The 17,012-nt window shown below is 41.0% G+C and overlaps 2 protein-coding genes across 2 annotated transcripts; one reads left to right on the top strand and one right to left on the bottom strand.

Annotated features, from left to right (window-relative positions):
- Positions 1–3,372: 3,372 nt before the first annotated feature.
- LOC145444292 (uncharacterized) lies at positions 3,373–17,011 on the bottom strand. Its single transcript, XM_080322236.1, has 20 exons — positions 16,871–17,011; positions 16,353–16,502; positions 15,430–15,558; positions 14,995–15,273; positions 14,818–14,933; positions 12,733–14,469; positions 11,336–11,565; positions 10,357–10,480; positions 9,421–9,505; positions 9,165–9,351; positions 8,861–9,087; positions 8,725–8,792; positions 8,344–8,479; positions 8,080–8,250; positions 7,190–7,301; positions 6,143–6,216; positions 5,870–6,079; positions 4,728–4,868; positions 4,571–4,668; positions 3,373–3,691 (listed from the first exon to the last, which is right to left on the bottom strand). The coding sequence occupies exons 1-20, from the start codon at positions 17,009–17,011 to the stop codon at positions 3,535–3,537; spliced, it is 4,572 nt and encodes a 1,523-aa protein (XP_080178362.1). The 3' UTR covers positions 3,373–3,534.
- LOC145444049 (UPF0462 protein C4orf33 homolog) lies at positions 10,282–11,262 on the top strand. The gene has a single exon (XM_080321958.1). The coding sequence runs from the start codon at positions 10,327–10,329 to the stop codon at positions 10,891–10,893; it is 567 nt and encodes a 188-aa protein (XP_080178084.1). The 5' UTR covers positions 10,282–10,326; the 3' UTR covers positions 10,894–11,262.
- Position 17,012: the final 1 nt, after the last annotated feature.

Raw genomic sequence — 17,012 nt, 5'->3', positions numbered from 1 at the left:
ACTATTTCTACCTGACAAACTGAAAATAGCGAAAAGTATGTAAGTACATCACAAAATATTACGAAGTAGAAGTAGCGAAAATCAGATCTACTTGGGTAAGTACCAGAAGTGGAGGAAAACTACTTGAGTACTTCGAAAAAGTAGAAGTACTTCGTTACTGACCACCTCTGATTATAAGGCAGACTCGTTTGCTATATCCCATGCATATTCGGCCAATACTGAGGCAATACTGTCGTTGCATTCACGTTGAAGTTGTCAGATCAAGGACTAACGCAAGGAACGTGCGTTTACCACCGCGAGCTAAGTATCTACCCAGCCACACATTACGTGGGACTCAGGTTACAACTCTAGCAGGTTATCAGACGACACAGTCACAGATTGCTCAGATCAAAGTTCCAGCCCAATATGACGAGGATGATGATAATAATAATAATAATACACCAGCTTTATCCATCTCTTTATTAGCTGCAATAAATGCAAAACAACATTAGTTTGATTTAGGCGTGGTGAGGAGGGTCGGGGGCGCGGGCACTTTATTCGTTGTCCAGGAGGGCGGTAGGTCAAAAAAGTTTGCGAGTCACTGGCCTAGGCCAAGGTGGGTGTGTCTCATCTCAAAACTACTCCAATTCGTTTCGACACCTTCCTATCTTTGCATTGTATCGCAATTTTTTGTGGTTGTATTGAACTGTTAAAATTGCTAATAATAAACCAAACCGAACAAGCAAATCGCATGGCTCACTGCGATTAGTCTACGTCACACTTTCCATTTCCTAAAGGCAATTTGACGGTTAGAGCGGGATATTTGAAAAATTGGAACCAATCGAAAGCTACCGGGGTACTGATTACTTAGTATACTATATATTGTATTTTGCTGGTGTTCCTGGAACCACTCAAAATCAGCCTTTCATTTTGCATCGTAACGTAGTTGTTATGTGACGCAACAATGCCGTCTGGAATAAGCAGTCGCACCTCGCAGCAAATGCGCAGTGAGAGTGCGCAATGTGCATGCTCAAGCTCAATCGCTTGCGCAGCAATGGCCATTACGGTTGCGGTTTGCGCTGCTCCTCACTTGCTTTCAGACGGCGTTGTTGCGTCACAATGCCAAACTTCGTTACAATTAAAATTCGAGGCTGATTTTCCGGGGTTCTAGGACCACGAGCACAATAAAATTTCGTAATCAGTACCTCGGTAGCATTCGATTGACACCAATTTTATCAAATTTCACGCTCGGGAAACCGATTCAAAACCACCCTCTAATTACCTTTAGCCAAATGAAGTGTGACGTTAACCAATCGCAGTTAGCCGTGAGATTTGCTTGTGTCCACACCATTGTAGGACACTATCAGTATCAGTCAGAGGTGGTCAAAGTAGTCAAGAAATCTACTCAAGTAGAAGTAGAAGTAGCGACGAAAAAATCTACTCAAGTAAGAGTAGAAGTACTTATTTTTTAGGCAACCCAAAACTACTTGAAGTAGAATTGACTGACTTTAAAAGTACTCAAGTAAGTAAGTAGTTGTGAAAACGATCTTAATTCGCTCACATGGACTGTAAAATGGTGCCAATTGAGCTATGCAACAGGGGACGAGCTTGATTCATATTGATGCATACCAGCAGGTATCCAATTTTCAATAGCATAAGCATTCGTCCACATCATGGGATGAAGATGATAGTATTGATATGGAAATACGATGCTAATCCTCTGTTTTCTCGAACAGCACCTTTTAGAAAATAGCATGGTATGGCGCCATTCCCCATATTATAAGGCCCGTAGTTTAGTCGAAGAGCAATACGGAGAAGTTGTATAGGATACGGTGAAAATACTTTGCGCGATCAGTAAAAATTATGGTGGACCATAAAAATGTCATATTGTGTAGCTTTATTTCCACTTGCTTTTATACTTCAACATGTATGTTATCCAGACAAAAGAACTGATATTAATTATAACTCAAAGTATATGATACTGGGAATTGAAAGTGAAATATAAATACTACTTCTAAAAGCCGAACATGTATTTCATGTTTTTAGTCCAGAAAGTTTCAAAGGTGGTATGCTAAAACAGCTCTAAAACTAAAAAAAAAGTCAGAGTCTGCTTTTCCAGATTTGGACACGCCATGGACAATGGACATGTTAGATTACGATATGACAAGTAAATGCTAGATTGCGAAACATACGTTATGATGAGCCATATATACTGTGATGAATTATTTGATATGGGCGAAGGGCGACAATGTGGTGTGAACGGAACCACGCCAACCCTATACCTAAATTATGTTCACCGATACTTTCGTGGAATCATACTGATCACTCCCGTATCCACTGCGCGCGAAGCGCGACGAAAATTCTGGGCTTTACTAAACTTTTATGAAAATTAAATGTTGATACTCCGTGAAAACAGCCCCGAAATTAATCAGGCTATCTTCCTGATTGGAAGATTGAACTACTTCTACTTGACAAACTGAAAATAGCGAAAAGTAAGTAAGTAGATCACAAAAATTTTCGAAGTAGAAGTAGAAGTAGCGAGAATCAGATCTACTTGAGTAAGTACCAGAAGTAGATGATAACTACTTGAGTACTTCGAAAAAGTAGAAGTACTTCGTTACTGACCACCTCTGGTATCAGTTCACCGTGAACTTGGATTGAGATACCGTAAATCAGCACCGGCGGGCATTTTTTAAGCCGAGCCGGAAAAATGACCTTTTTTTATTCAACCACCTCTAAACGTGAAGGTGTTTTGGGCGCTGGGCGAGAGCTATTTTTTTAGTCAACCGACCAAAATTTACCATTTTCTCAATATTTTTCTCCGGAATTCTAGGTTTGAAAAAGTGTCCTCCTTTCTCGATTCCAAAATATGGTAACCCTACTTTAAGTGACATTTTCAAAATTAGGCCTACATTTGAGTTGAATACGGTTGTAACTAGGGTCAATTTTGATCTTTGAAGGATCACCGGTACTAGCCTACTAGCGAATGCGTTTTGATCAAGCAGGTCAAGTCGTCACTTCCACCACCTCCGTCAAAATTTACCTGCAACACGAACTTAACACTTCTACCCCAGAAGTCAGATAACTCATTTCATCTATCAATTTAGCAAAAAGGTGAATTAGTATATTTGCGTCTCACTTCGGAGCGTTATTATCACAAACCCGACGTGAAAAGTCACTGAAATTGCGCTTGCCCGTTACATCGATATTTCTGAGCGTTAGCGAGGATGTTAGGAAGCCTCGGTGGCAAGCTATTTAGTCGCACAACTTCGACACGTTTCCTTTCCTATTAATACTTGACAGTAAGCAATCGCTACTTGCACACGAGCTGCATCGTACAGCATTTCCGAGTAGAATCAGCAGTCAGCACTTTGACCACATCAGCCACGAACATTGCGGCACTAAAATATTGTATTAGTTAACAGTAGATGGGAAATTGACGACGAACGTCGCAGAGCAAATGACCAAAAACGTTAGCGATAAAAACTGTAACGAACGATCATCCAGCTGAGTTTTCTAGCGACATGAAACTTCATCACGCTCCGACAATCGTCATCACGTCTCGTCGTCGGCCTCCAGCGTGAAATCGTGCGGACCGAACATATCTCGAAACTTTTGGGCGCATCGTGTTTCCTCATCTTGCGAAATTACGCAATCTCGCCAATTGACGCGGCCCGACTTGTTTAGCACGGAAGCGGCGCAAATAGCTTGTCTGAAACGGCAGAGAGATACATATTATTACCTAACCCAGGGGCGAGCAACTTCTCCGGTCGGCGGGCGTGATATGGGAAAGTGAAGTACTAGGCGGGCAGGATTACAGAATCGATACATTAATCGCGCATTTATCCACCTATACAAGGAATATCTTATGTAAATTTAAGTTTAAAGCATTAGAGACCAATAACAGTATTTAATGAATTTATTAATGTTCTTCAACAGCTGTTGAGGTCAATCTGTGGTCGATCAAAGTTGTCAAAAACTTCTTTGAACTCTAGCTGCATGTCCGGTATAGAAACACATAGTAAAGACTGCACGTGAACATCAGTTAAATTTATATCGGAACGCAAGCTTGTCTTGTTAATGGTCACGGTCGAAAACGTTTGCTCGCAAATGTATGTAGACCCGGACAGGACAAGTAGTTTCATGACCGTCTTTCTCAGGTTGGCAAAGTTGGATTCCTTCTGTGACGCATAAAATTCGTCATTACATTTAGATTATAATTTCACTTTCAGGGCAGAAACTCGCTGCGGGCCGCTCAAAATCCTGTTGCTGGTCGGCTATTGGGCTCAGTTGTTATGACAATTCGACCCAAAAAATCAATACAGACATATCCCAAAACTACGGTACTTTGTATTTTACAAAACCCTAAGTGTAAAAGTAAGTAGTTGTGAAGCAGAAGCAGTTTTAAAACATAACCACTCAACTAGTACATCCGGGCAACAATTACTGTAGAACAAAAAAAGTACAATTCCTTCATTATCGACCACCTCTGGTATTGACACAAAATTTACCACGAACAGGGGCTGCTCAATTCAATCCGCTTTACCAAAAGATGTAGCGATTCAATTTTCGGGAAACATGCGTTACCGACCTGCCGAATTGTAGGGGAAAAAATCTTCGCACTCTGTGCAGTAACCTCGTGCCGTCCGGCAGTTCGACGTGAAAAAACGGACTGTTCGCCGGTAAAATCTGAACAACGTTAAAAACGATACCATGAGAATTCGCGTCGGATAAACGCCAATAATCACCTGCTTGAGTTCGGTGTTTTTCGGTATCTCGGCCAGCTCCAAAGCGGACGGATTCCCTTGCCTGTCGACATTTTCCAATCCGAGCCTGATGAAGGACTTTTTCATTGCCTCTGGCGATACGGACGCGGGAACAGGAATTACCTGACGGGTGAACGTAATCCGTAAGACGTTTGAGCATGAGACACAATGAAACACACAGTTGAGCATGGAAACTTGAGTGTGTGACTTTGTAACTCAAAAGTAACCCCAATTCCAACCATAGCCATGAAATTAACCCTTGCCCAACCTTAACCCCAAACCTAAATGTTACCCACATGCACAAGTGTCGCATGCTATTATGTCAAGTGCTCAATGCTCACATGTCCACTGCAGTAGTTGGAAAGCAGTCGGCATTGGCACTGAAGTAGAAGTGATGTCGCAAGTTTCTACCAAATTATCAGCATTTGGAGAGCTTCTTGGAGGTACAGAACTTCAATATAAATGGAATATTCATATTGAAATGAACCCGAATATTTTCGGCTGACACTCGTCAAGGGTCATCGTCAGCAACTAGTAGAGAATTGGAAAGAACATTGTATATCAACAATTGTATTCCAATATATGACGTCACCGGCATGAAATTTTACAAGTCAAAATCTTTCGAATCGCAATAACTACATGCCAAATTTATCAATTCAACTAAAATTCATCACAAGCAACCATGACGATTTATTTTTACTCAATAGCTACCCGATCGGTAAAAATCATTGCCAAATTTTAGCACAATGATTCCACAACGCAAATCGACGATATATTTTTTGTTTCGTTAATTTTCTAGTCACCAATACACCCAGTGTTATATAAATTTACACAGAAGTAGACAGTAGTACCTTACCACCAAAGTGTAAAGCCAGCTGCATTTGAAATAGTTTGGGCATCTCTGCCCTAGAGCTTGAAAGCCACGGAGCCCGCCTTATCTTTCAGACAAGAGGTGCTCGCGCTCGGGAAAAATAACCTATTTTTAGGGTGAATTATTGCTCGTATATCAGCCAAAGGTTGGAACCACTGGATTAGCGGTAATTGCGATTATATAAAGTCATATGCTCAAGTATCGCACATTCAAATGCCGGAGAACCACTGGCAAATAACACCATACAAGACACCTGTATCTGCATGTGGTCCGTTCTGTAATTCCTCTCGAAAAACACGCATTGCTTCCCCGCCTGTTTCATCGCGTTGGCCAGACAGATCTTGTACATGGCGCATTCGGCGGCGGTATCATCGGGCAAATCGAGCGACGAGGAATGATGGGCGATTGGCAGGATCAAAACATGGTCCGGCACGACCCCGCCCTTCGCCATGGCGAGGTACGTCTGAGAGTTAAGTGACAAGGTGTAAAGTAAATCGGTCGAAACGCTACACAAAATGTGAAATACCAGGTTGCCCACGCTCGCAACTAGATGCTTCTCCACCTTCTCGCCACCGAGGCAGAACCAGCACGACCAGTCCTCTAAAAAGTAAGTCGGGTAAATAAAAACCGAGCCGCTACAAGTAGGACTGGGCACAATGATTAGAGTACTGAAATATTAATCCAGTATGTATTGTAATGAGGCAAGTCGAGTATGGACGGTCAATTATTCGAGTAACGAATCCATACGCCTTCACATCAGAATTTTTTATCAGCAAAAAGTATACCTTCTTCAATACTTCATTTGTATACTAGGGTTGTTCGAAAAATAACTTCATTTTCCGGAAAAAAGTGTGATTTTCGAGCAACCCTCCCGTATAGCGCTATAGTGTAGGAATGGCATATCGTCATACTCCTATATTCGACTCTCTATAAATTATAACATAATCATCATTTTTTCCACTGTTGGAGTCTCGAAACCTCGGTTAGTCGAATCTCAGCATCCCGAAACAAGTAGCACACAACTACTAATAGTTACAGAACGACAATCCCGTTAACAACTGATTCACTATCATAACTGTCACAAATCGCTACTATATAGGTTCGGTCCAGAGATATGAAATTATTTAGGGTGATATGTGGAGCTGGTACCCTTTTCCTTGTAACGGAAAATAGGATACATATTTGAACTTTAAAATCATTATTACTTAACCGAGTCATATGACTATAAACTAGGACGGCCAAGACAAACATTTCATTTTAATTTCGAAGAATACTAAAATCACAACATTATTGGTATTTCGTCTATCAGTCCTGATACTCGGAAAATAGGGCCGGAAACTGTTTGGACAGTGGGCTGAACCGGATTGAACTCAAAACAGGACAGTCAACACAATGATTTGGACTCAAAACAGGACAGGACTATGACTCGGAGTCGACCCTCTACTCACTAACTTGGAGTTGATGGTGAATTTTAAATGACTCGACTCAACTCGAGTCAAAACTAAAAAAGTGGGATTGACTTGTGACGTGGTCACAACCCTGCTACAAGCAGATCGAAATAGTGCCGACTTACGTGGTCTCTCTGTTTTTTTGTACACGAAATTCGGGTTCGAGCCGTGTTTCCGTTTTCTATTCTGACCGGGTGTCGCGGAATTTCCCATGTTCCACCTGTACTGCGCTGATGGCTGTCGTATACACAAAGGTGTCGTGAAACACAGCGGGTTTATGCAATGGTTTTTTCGAGGGCAAGTCCAATAGCTTTAGGAGCCACGAAGCACATAATTCAACCAAAGAAATAATGAAAAATGGTATGTGTTCAAAGCGCGAATATACAACCAGTCATGTACGATCCACAGAAGCGGACTGAGATGTCAGTCAGTAGCCTACTGTTTGTTATGGAGTACTCAAGTATATTTTGCCTACTTGGACTACTTACCAAAAGTGGCTATGCTTTTAGAACTTCTACTTCTGATCAACGGTGCTCTAGGATGGATGCCTTACCTACTCCACACACTTTTTTGAAAAGTAGAAAGCAGTTTTGGGTTAAGTTTGCATCACATTTTGGAAAGAAATTGAAAGAACTGCGTGGAGCAGCCCCCGCATCATGGTTTCCAAATCATCTCCGTAGATTGCACATGTCTAGTGTTACTCATTTTGCGTTAGAAGAGTCGATGTATCCAGCAATTTCAAATGGATCTGATCCCTCAACCAAATCTACGTCTCGAGTACGGTGTTGAATTTCACATTCTACTTTCACTTCAAGTAGATTCCACATGCCCTGCAAATAACTACTTCTACTTATAATTGAGTAGATATTTACTATACTACCTCTACTTCTTCTTGGAGCAAGACTGACGACCGTCATCAAATGCAAAGCCAGTTTGAGAGATTTCAGTGAATCTCACTTTGACAATTCAGAAAGGTACGGGACATCCAATTTAACTACTTAACACGCATACGCACGTCGTTATCTCGAAGAAGAGTCTCGGTGGACATCTGCGCGATGCTCTTGTCTGCCGAAGATTCCTGCGCCGTCTTTTTGAAATATGGACATTCTGTCGCTTCCGGAGGAACTTTGATCAGCTCCGATCGTTCCATCGAAACCATCGGGTTTATCGTGAACGCGTACAGATACTAAACAACGAAAAATATATTCAAGGTTAATATTTTTTCCTTTCCAATTCTAGATATTTCAACAGAATTCATGAATATTCATATGAGTATCACCTTTTGTTTGTCGGCATTGCTAACGGGTGCCAACGAAATGAATCGCGTTGTGTGTCGTGTGATATCGGATAAGACCACATGATTTCGGTATGGTACTCTCTCATAGTGACAGTCTTCCAGTCCAGCAAAGTGATACCTGAAAGTTACAAAAAGAATAAATGGGCGAATCTGGTCTTGGTGTCATTAGAGTTGAGGATGGAATCGGTGTCCTGTGCTCACACTATGTTTTATTTTTTAATTATTTTTTATTAAATTCCTTTAACTTGGAAAATCATCGCTGCTCACCTGCTATATCAGGAAAAAAAGCCAGCGATTCCAATCAGGCACAGCAAGATGCGTCAGTAGTTCAAGCAGGAATATTTACAAAATACACATACCAACCTTGGTCTGATGGCGCTAGCCAACTGAGATACCATTACCGAACCGCATTGCAGGCACTTCTCCTTGGTCTGAAAATACAGGATTGAATACAAATATGAATAACAATAGGTAAGTTGTTAGTTACCCAAGTTCATACCGGGGCATTCCCATAAGTGCAAACAGCCTTTGGCCACTGAGATGTTAGCAGGATGTCAACCCCAACAAAGTCCTTCGATCCTGCATTTGTCACTGAAGAAACTAGCGACTTCACATCTGCTTCTGAGAAACAATGGTCTGGCACTGGATTTTTACCAGGATCCGATTCAATGCCACTTAAATACACGACTTTAAGGCCACCGGCAGTCGTGAAGATTCCTTTTCGACCTGTAAAGCACATAGATAGGACCTTGTAAAAAGTGATTATATTTATAAAAACTATTTAGGCCAAAGAAAGAACTTACCTAGGTAAGTTATGTTTTCACCGAGTTCAAAACCGTCTGCGATCTCCCCAGAATAACTCGCCACGTGTTCTGCTTTATTAGGACCAAGAATATATGTTGGTATCGGTGGTTTTTTCGTTCCGTTCCTGTATGAGAGCCAGCTCTCGGGCATCTCAGATGTGAAGAAGTCGCCGACGGTAAATAGCATCTACAAATCAGCGTCTTTGACTTAGCACTTACGGAAGCGACTTTTGAAATAGCTCCACTGCATACTCACATCAAAGTGAGCGCCCTTCTTCATCAACCTATCGATTCTGTTGAAAACATCTTCGATCTTTCCCCTCGCATCGCCACAAACCATTCTACGTATGAAATATGGTATCGAGTAAAATTTCAGAAATTTCAGAATGCATAACTACCAGTACTTACATCTTGAGCGAAGTCATTGCATCAATCTACTTTCTCAAAATTCCAAATTTGATATTTCACAAAATAAGGCAATCCCGCCAGTTCACAGAAGCCGTGTGGTTTACTTACAAAGTTTTGTCACAGTGCAGTGAAGCATGACGCCCACAACATGCAGCTAACCGACCCGTACGACTGCAGCATCCCTGCTGCTTACCAGCTACAGACAACGATAAAGTTTAGACAATTTGCAACTATGTAATATAGATATTATCTCCATTCATTCCACCATTTTCCTCCCCTTCCGTACACTCGATTGAAAATCCACAAGATAAGGCCCTATACTCAGTTATGGTTACTCATTATGTTGGATCATAACCTTTATAAGGGCTATGGTTGGTTTGTCTATAGTGTGATTGCTAATACTAGTCAATGCTTTTACACTTTCCATTTTTCACATACATATTTTCATGGTATTTGTTTATTCTTTGTGCGCGTGTTTTGGCCTCATCGGTTGATGAATCTTTCTCTCTCTTCCTCTCGTTCGAGTATCGACCCGGCATACACACCGTCTAATATCTGTTTTGTCGGAATATTGTAATTGTATAATGATAATTATGGGACAAGATCACCGCGTATCAAAAACTGTACTCTACTGTTGCGCACGAGCGAACCTCAACATACGTGGGAAGATTCTCATTCATGCGAAACCCCCATTCACAATCTACAACATAATATTACAACTGCTGGCGACGTTTTTGTTTATTTACATCAACGAATGGATTTGACTATTACGCGAACGTGGAACGGAGATGAAATCTCCCATCCACCAGTCAAAATACATTTAGCTTGCTGCGACGGCGGTTTGCGTGTCAACATCTCAGCGCCGTTCTTCAACGACCCGGCAAGCCCTGGCGGACCGGTCGGCAAGCCTTTCGATAAACTATGGGATTATGAAGTCGTGGAGATTTTTTTCCTGAATAGCACGAACAACGAGTATTTGGAAGTCGAATTTTGTCCTCACGGCCAACACCAGATTCTAGCGCTCAAGGGACAATGCAACCCTTGCAAATCCAGTATTGAGCTGGACAGTTTCACTGCAGAGACAGCTGATGGGATCTGGAAAGGAATTGCGACACTACCTTGGGGATATTTCCCTGAATCTGTTGATAAAATAAATGCATACGCTATCCATGGAACAGACCCAAATAGACAATATGAGGCTTTATATCCCGCGGATAAATCCCATGATCAACCAAATTTCCACCGCCTGGAATATTTCCAATCAGTAGAACTCAATTTGCCTAAAACAGGAATGCGATCCCCTGCAATTTGGGGTGATTGACACGCATTTACCTTTGTACCAACAGTAGCCTACCTGTATGACAAATCTTCCTACTGTTACTAATTTATTGGCGTATATTTTCACATTCGAGTTCGCAATAGCACATAATTCTCTTTACCTCTTGATCATTTGTAATTGCTAACTATAACATTATGCTTTTTAAACTCGCATAATATCAATGCACACAATATCCTCTATTCCTATGGAGCATGCTACAATGAATGCATGTTTAAAACAACTATTTTGGCACGTAATTAGTAAATGGTACTGCATAGTAGATTATCAATTTTATAGCTTCATACGCAAAGTTGATTGAAATTACTTAAGATGCAAACTTGTATAAAACAATAATAAGGTGTTCAGTACAAAGATGTTAGTGATCTATATGTCGATATCCATTGTGCAATTGGGAGTGTTTGTGTCACTATCAGGGAATGCTAGCCGAAATACTGCATAGCAACATATACCGATAGAAAACTGAGAAGAAAATATGGCAGCCTATACAACGAATGCAAACACGTTATCGAAGCGATTACGGTTATGGGGTACAGAAAACGTGCGACGAGCCTACGAGGAATGGACTGTGACAGTGTCGTTGGTTGTTGCCGATGCAGAGTAAACAAGAACGAGCTAAAAACAGCAATGGGAAACCATGTATCTTCTGATGCAGACCTGAAAAATATAATTTTTGTCTCATCTCATTATCAAATCACGCCAGCATCCTACCTGCCATCGGTAAAGGTATTATGTTATACAGGAAGTATGTTACATGAGCATAAGAGAATTAAGTATAAGATAGTGTAACAAGTCGAGGCACAATCATAATATAATAGGAATCCTATTAGAAGGGTTGTGATGACTCGAGTCGCGATTTTCTGGTGACTCGAGTCAATTTGTGTATTGACTCGACTTGTACTCGATTCCAGGATCGTAACCGAGTCACAAGGCTCCGAGTCATGGTATCATGACTCGAGTCTGAGTCGAAGTCATTGTGTTAACTGCTCAGTTTCCTGTCAAAGTCTTGTTAAACCCACTTTTTATTACTCTGTTTGGTGATATCGAATGGTTCGCATTTATAATATACTAATTTTCCTCACTATTAGCAGTTTCTGGTCGCATTTCCAAGTACCAGTACCAATAGAAGAAATCCCAATAGTGTGGTTAGTTTACTATTCTTCTAAATTACAATGAAATGTCGGTCTTGGCCGTCTGAGTCTCTAGTCATACGACTTGGTTCGAGTTATGCGCAATGACTCGAGTCCAAGTCGAGTCAATACACAGATTGACTCGAGTCGAGTCATTTCCGTATTTTGAGAAAATGACTCGAGTTATCCAAAAATCGTGACTCGGGTCATTACAGCCCTGCTCGAGTCATTGCGCATGACTCGGAGTAAGTCATATGACTCAAGACTGGGTCTACCAAGACAGGCATTTCATTGTAATTTCGAAGAATAGAAAGTTAGCTGTCTATTATTATTTCGTCTATCAGTACTGGAACTTGAAAGTGGTACCAGAAACTGTAAAAAGTGAGGAAAAATTATATTATGAATTCAGACCATTCGATATCACCGAGCAGAGTTGTGAAAAGTGAGTTTGAAATGACATAAACTCAACAGTCAACACAATGACTTGGATTCGCGTCAAAACACTACGAGTTTGACTAGAGTCAAAACTATAAAAGTGAGATTGACTTGTGACTCGGAACCTTGTGAGTTGGTTAGAACCCTGCCTACTAGATAGTCAAATACAAATAGGCTGTGACACGAGCACAAAAAATGCAAATTTATCATTATAAAATCATAAATTGTGTCATGAATCAATTAAACACAGTTTACTTACGTATATCCTTTGATTCTACTGATCATAGTAGGAAGAGACATTGTCATCAACACCAGCCATATCATCTGCATCGAAAACTTGATATTGTACGTCGACATCACAGATCTTCGCTCGTCTTCATCATTCTGCTTCCTGTCAGATTCAGACTTTAGGATTCTCGTCGAAGAGTCGTCCTCATCAGGATCATCAGTGGTTTCGCTAGTCGAGTCAGTTGTGCTTGCTGTTTCATTAGCAGGAGCAACACCGTCCGTAGTGCTATAGCGTGATATCGCCAACAAAATACATAAATCCATGAAATTTATGGCAGATATATACACCAAAGCAAGTCCGCTAGACCACGAAACCAACCCTGCTAAAATCACGGTATGAAAAGTGGACGAGACGAAAGTTGTTTGCGTGTCATCGAGCGTGGAATATCCCGCCTTGTGGCAGAGGATCGAAAAACATTTCATGAGACACGATAGAATGAAAAGAAAGACTGAGAATATATTTGCAGCAAAGAGAAAGGTCACCAAAGGCATCAGCGCGAACCAAATGCCGTACACGTTATCTAATAAACACGCGTCGGGAATCGGCAGCCCAAGAGAGTTCCATGCGGATGAAAACCATTCACGGCCATACAACGCTTTCACTAGATTGATGAAGGGTTGTAATTTGTACGGTTTTGCAGATATTCCGTGAGCCTCTTTAGCAGTTAGGCACTTTTTTTCAGACAGGACTATCTTTAGTTGGTAACTGAAAGCGAGCATGACATTGAAAGCGACCATGCTCGGCAAAACCGGCCACAGATGCCGCACGATTTGCCCCAATACTCCTACAAAGTCCGGTTTGACAGTTATTGAGTAATCAGTGTTGCCGTCGGTGTAAATGCGTAGAGTGGGATTGCGTTTGTCAAAAGTGTGTATCAGTTTGACAGTAATCTCAGAGCTGTTGCTGTATATCATTGGCTCGTGACTCGGTAATTTCAAAGCTATCAATGTATCGTGTGGCTTTGCAGGACGGTCGGCATTAACAGACACTTTGTACGAATGAAAAATGCTCTGAAGTCCATCAAGAACAACCTCGTGATAGAACACTCCATTGCTTGTTTGCAAGATACTGTCATTAGTGTACCCTTCGTTTAGGGTCCATAGGTTGGAGAAGATGCTGGGAACAGTGATTGTCCTGGCCAAATCCTTTGAGAGGATGTTCATGTCTACAGTTCCAATATGCTTTGATATCTTAGGCACTTTGATAATGAGCCGAGTCATGCCTCTCTGAACCAAGTCAGTGGCATTTATTTCCGCGATTTTATAGTCTGGATTAACATAACTAGTGTCTGAGAGATCTACCGCTATGCTGCAGTCCAGGGATGCACAACCGAGTATCCAATGATTAATCGCCATTGTAGTTCTAATTATGACCCGAGGCCGTCCTTGCTTTAAGATAGATGGAAGATCCACAAAGAAATACGCAGGTTCGGCATCTTCATCAAGCTTTGATGATGACCATTCCATATCTTCGATAGGGTGAGTTTCGTAGGTGCTGATAAGTCGGACTTTGGATTCTTTTGCTGTATTTTTAGGCGCAGACTGGGAATTATGGATGAAATGATGGCGGGCGACTTTAAACCGAAAATCAGCGTCTTCGGAGATTTGAGCGGTAGCGGGGTCTACTGAATCAAACAATGATCGAGCCAATACCAGGATAAGTTGGTTGCACCAAGCTGCACACTGATGATCGGGAGAAATCCAAACTCTGTGAAAGATACAACGCTATCACAATAATCGTTAGGCTACACTAAAAACCCAGTGTGAGTATAGGATAAGGTTTTGGCAGCAAAACAACTATCTCACTGTAGTTGAGTGACATAACACAATTGACAGACCAACACAGTTCGCTATGCAGCTCAAACTTCAAGTATGAGGCTATGTTGTTTTTAGCAAATATTAAATAACCCGTTTTCTGTATGGTTTGAAAAGACTTGATTTCGCAGCTATTACTAGACATAATGCGGCTAACCAATATGTGCCGTGGTCTGCATCTTCTCAGATCAAATATTCCTAGCATCTTTGACATGATGTAAACACGGTTGTTCAAACAAACCTTGGAATCATAGTAGCAGGAACATTCAAAGCCTTGTTATGTCGGGGTATTCTTGAGACTGCCCCAGTCACTTGAAAGTCATTGGTATCACCAGAGACGGACACCAACGTCACGTTCTGAAATACAGAAGTTTTCATGGTAAATGTTGAAGTGGTAACAAAAACCCACTATACTCACACTTAATTTATCGGCATTTTCCTGCCAATAAGAGTTGACGGCATAGTATGTGCTTGCGATATGTCTATCAAGGTTGATGACCGGATATAAGTGTGGAGTGGCCAGAGAGTATATGCTGCTTACTGATAGCACATCTAAATCAGTCAGCGCTATGACACCACGGGCTACCAAGCCTCCCAGAGAATGCGCTACAATGACAATTGATTTTGGTCTTCGCGAAATCGGCACATCCTGATACAAATCCAGAATCGCCTCTATGCCGTGCTTCACAAATTGTATCTGAATAATAATGTAAAACATTCATGGTTCATTACTGGAACTGGTTTTCTGAATTGTACTGCAGTGATAAAAAAATTTCAATAGATTTCAATAGTTCGCTGTAGAGATAATCATATACATAAGTTCAGGAACCATTGAACAGAGTCATATGTTTACCTGCGTGTTCAGATATGACCCATGTAATGCGGCATATTCCTCATCAAAATCTACAGAGAAAACATTGAAGTGCGGCTTCCATTGTTGTTTTTCGGCTTTCCTCAACAAAATTGACGCAACGGACCTACACTAGATAAAGAGATCGTGATCTTTACATGTGAGCAAACGTAGTAAAACTTCAAAGGAATTTGGGCAAAGGTGGCCACATGGTTAGTCGCTAAGTAGCCTACTTAACATCCGGCTTAAACATATACGCAAGTTGCCTAGGTTTTGCTTTTCAGTCACCATACTGCAATTTTATTAGTTTTTCAAAATTTAGCAGATGCTTTGCAATGTTTCATAACTGCACTACAACATGACAATAATAAATAGGCCTACCACTTCATTCAATGACCCATGATTACGTTCACAATAGCCTAATCTTAATTCATTTCATGATCACGGATGTGCCTCTATCATTTCCAATTGATGCACATGAGGAAGGCTTAACAATCTTCAAAACTCTATGTAGAGACTAGGCTAAAAGATATTGCGATGAACTACTTTATCTATAGCAGCGGTCTGCTGACAGTCCGCTAGGAGGTTGTATGCTGTTACAAGTTAGTGCAGGTGCAATAGTATAGTGGCCAAGATCACTGACAAAATTGAGTTCAAGTTTGTCTCTTTTACCGATACAAAAGTCATACTGACACCAGCTAGTGACCTTAATGTATGATTTACAATGATGAATATCTTTGTTTTCGGTGGACCAATCCACTTTTTGTGACATTAGTCAAATCCAGCCCATCCAATCCATGCACAATTGCACATTGCACTCATTGACCCTAATCTCTTAACATGATTGAGCAACATCTTCTTCCCACACTACACCTACAATCTGTTTCAACGTATTTAAGAAAATAATCTTAGATATGACAACCAACTTGTTTCATGCTTCCCATGTGGCCAGGCAGATATAAGACTGGTATCCCTTCAGGCTTAAGGTCAGAAATTGCATTGTAATAGTGGCCTTCCCCGTAAAGATACAGCCCATATCGTGGAAATTTGACACTTATTTCTTCGGGAAGAGGCACCTGAAATGCATCGATTCAACACTTACTTATGCCTCTATAAGACAGTCAATTATGGCATACTAACACCCTTCATAATGGTGACAGAGACCAGCAGAATGATGGCAATATATTACCAACTATGTATGCTCACTGCTGTATCTTCAATTCTTTGAAGATTATTTTACTCCCAAAACAATACTCTGTGTTCTTGAAATTTGCACACATGTCTACTGCAGCAGATTTAATATAGAAACATAATCCACGAGATCAAAGAGTTCAATATTCAACATTTATGGTAATGTCTTGCACTGCACCATAGTTTAAGGCCAATATCTATCATCTCTGCCACAATTACTCGTACTTGACAAAAATAATACAAATACCGTTACCTTCTTGTATTGCGGCATTTCATACATGTAAGACATCTCGCATTCGCAATGTTTGAATGCATTCTTCAATACATCATAAACTCCGAGGCAAAAGCACAATGCAATCACAGAATTTAGTGCTAAGCCAACATATCCAGCCATC

This window comes from Botryllus schlosseri, chromosome 8 (assembly GCF_051294905.1).
Source record: "Botryllus schlosseri isolate E-star chromosome 8, Bs_hap1, whole genome shotgun sequence".
Lineage (NCBI taxonomy): Eukaryota > Metazoa > Chordata > Ascidiacea > Stolidobranchia > Styelidae > Botryllus > Botryllus schlosseri.
The sequence above is the reverse complement of the archived record's forward strand: the minus strand, read 5'-3'. Positions and strand labels throughout refer to the sequence as shown.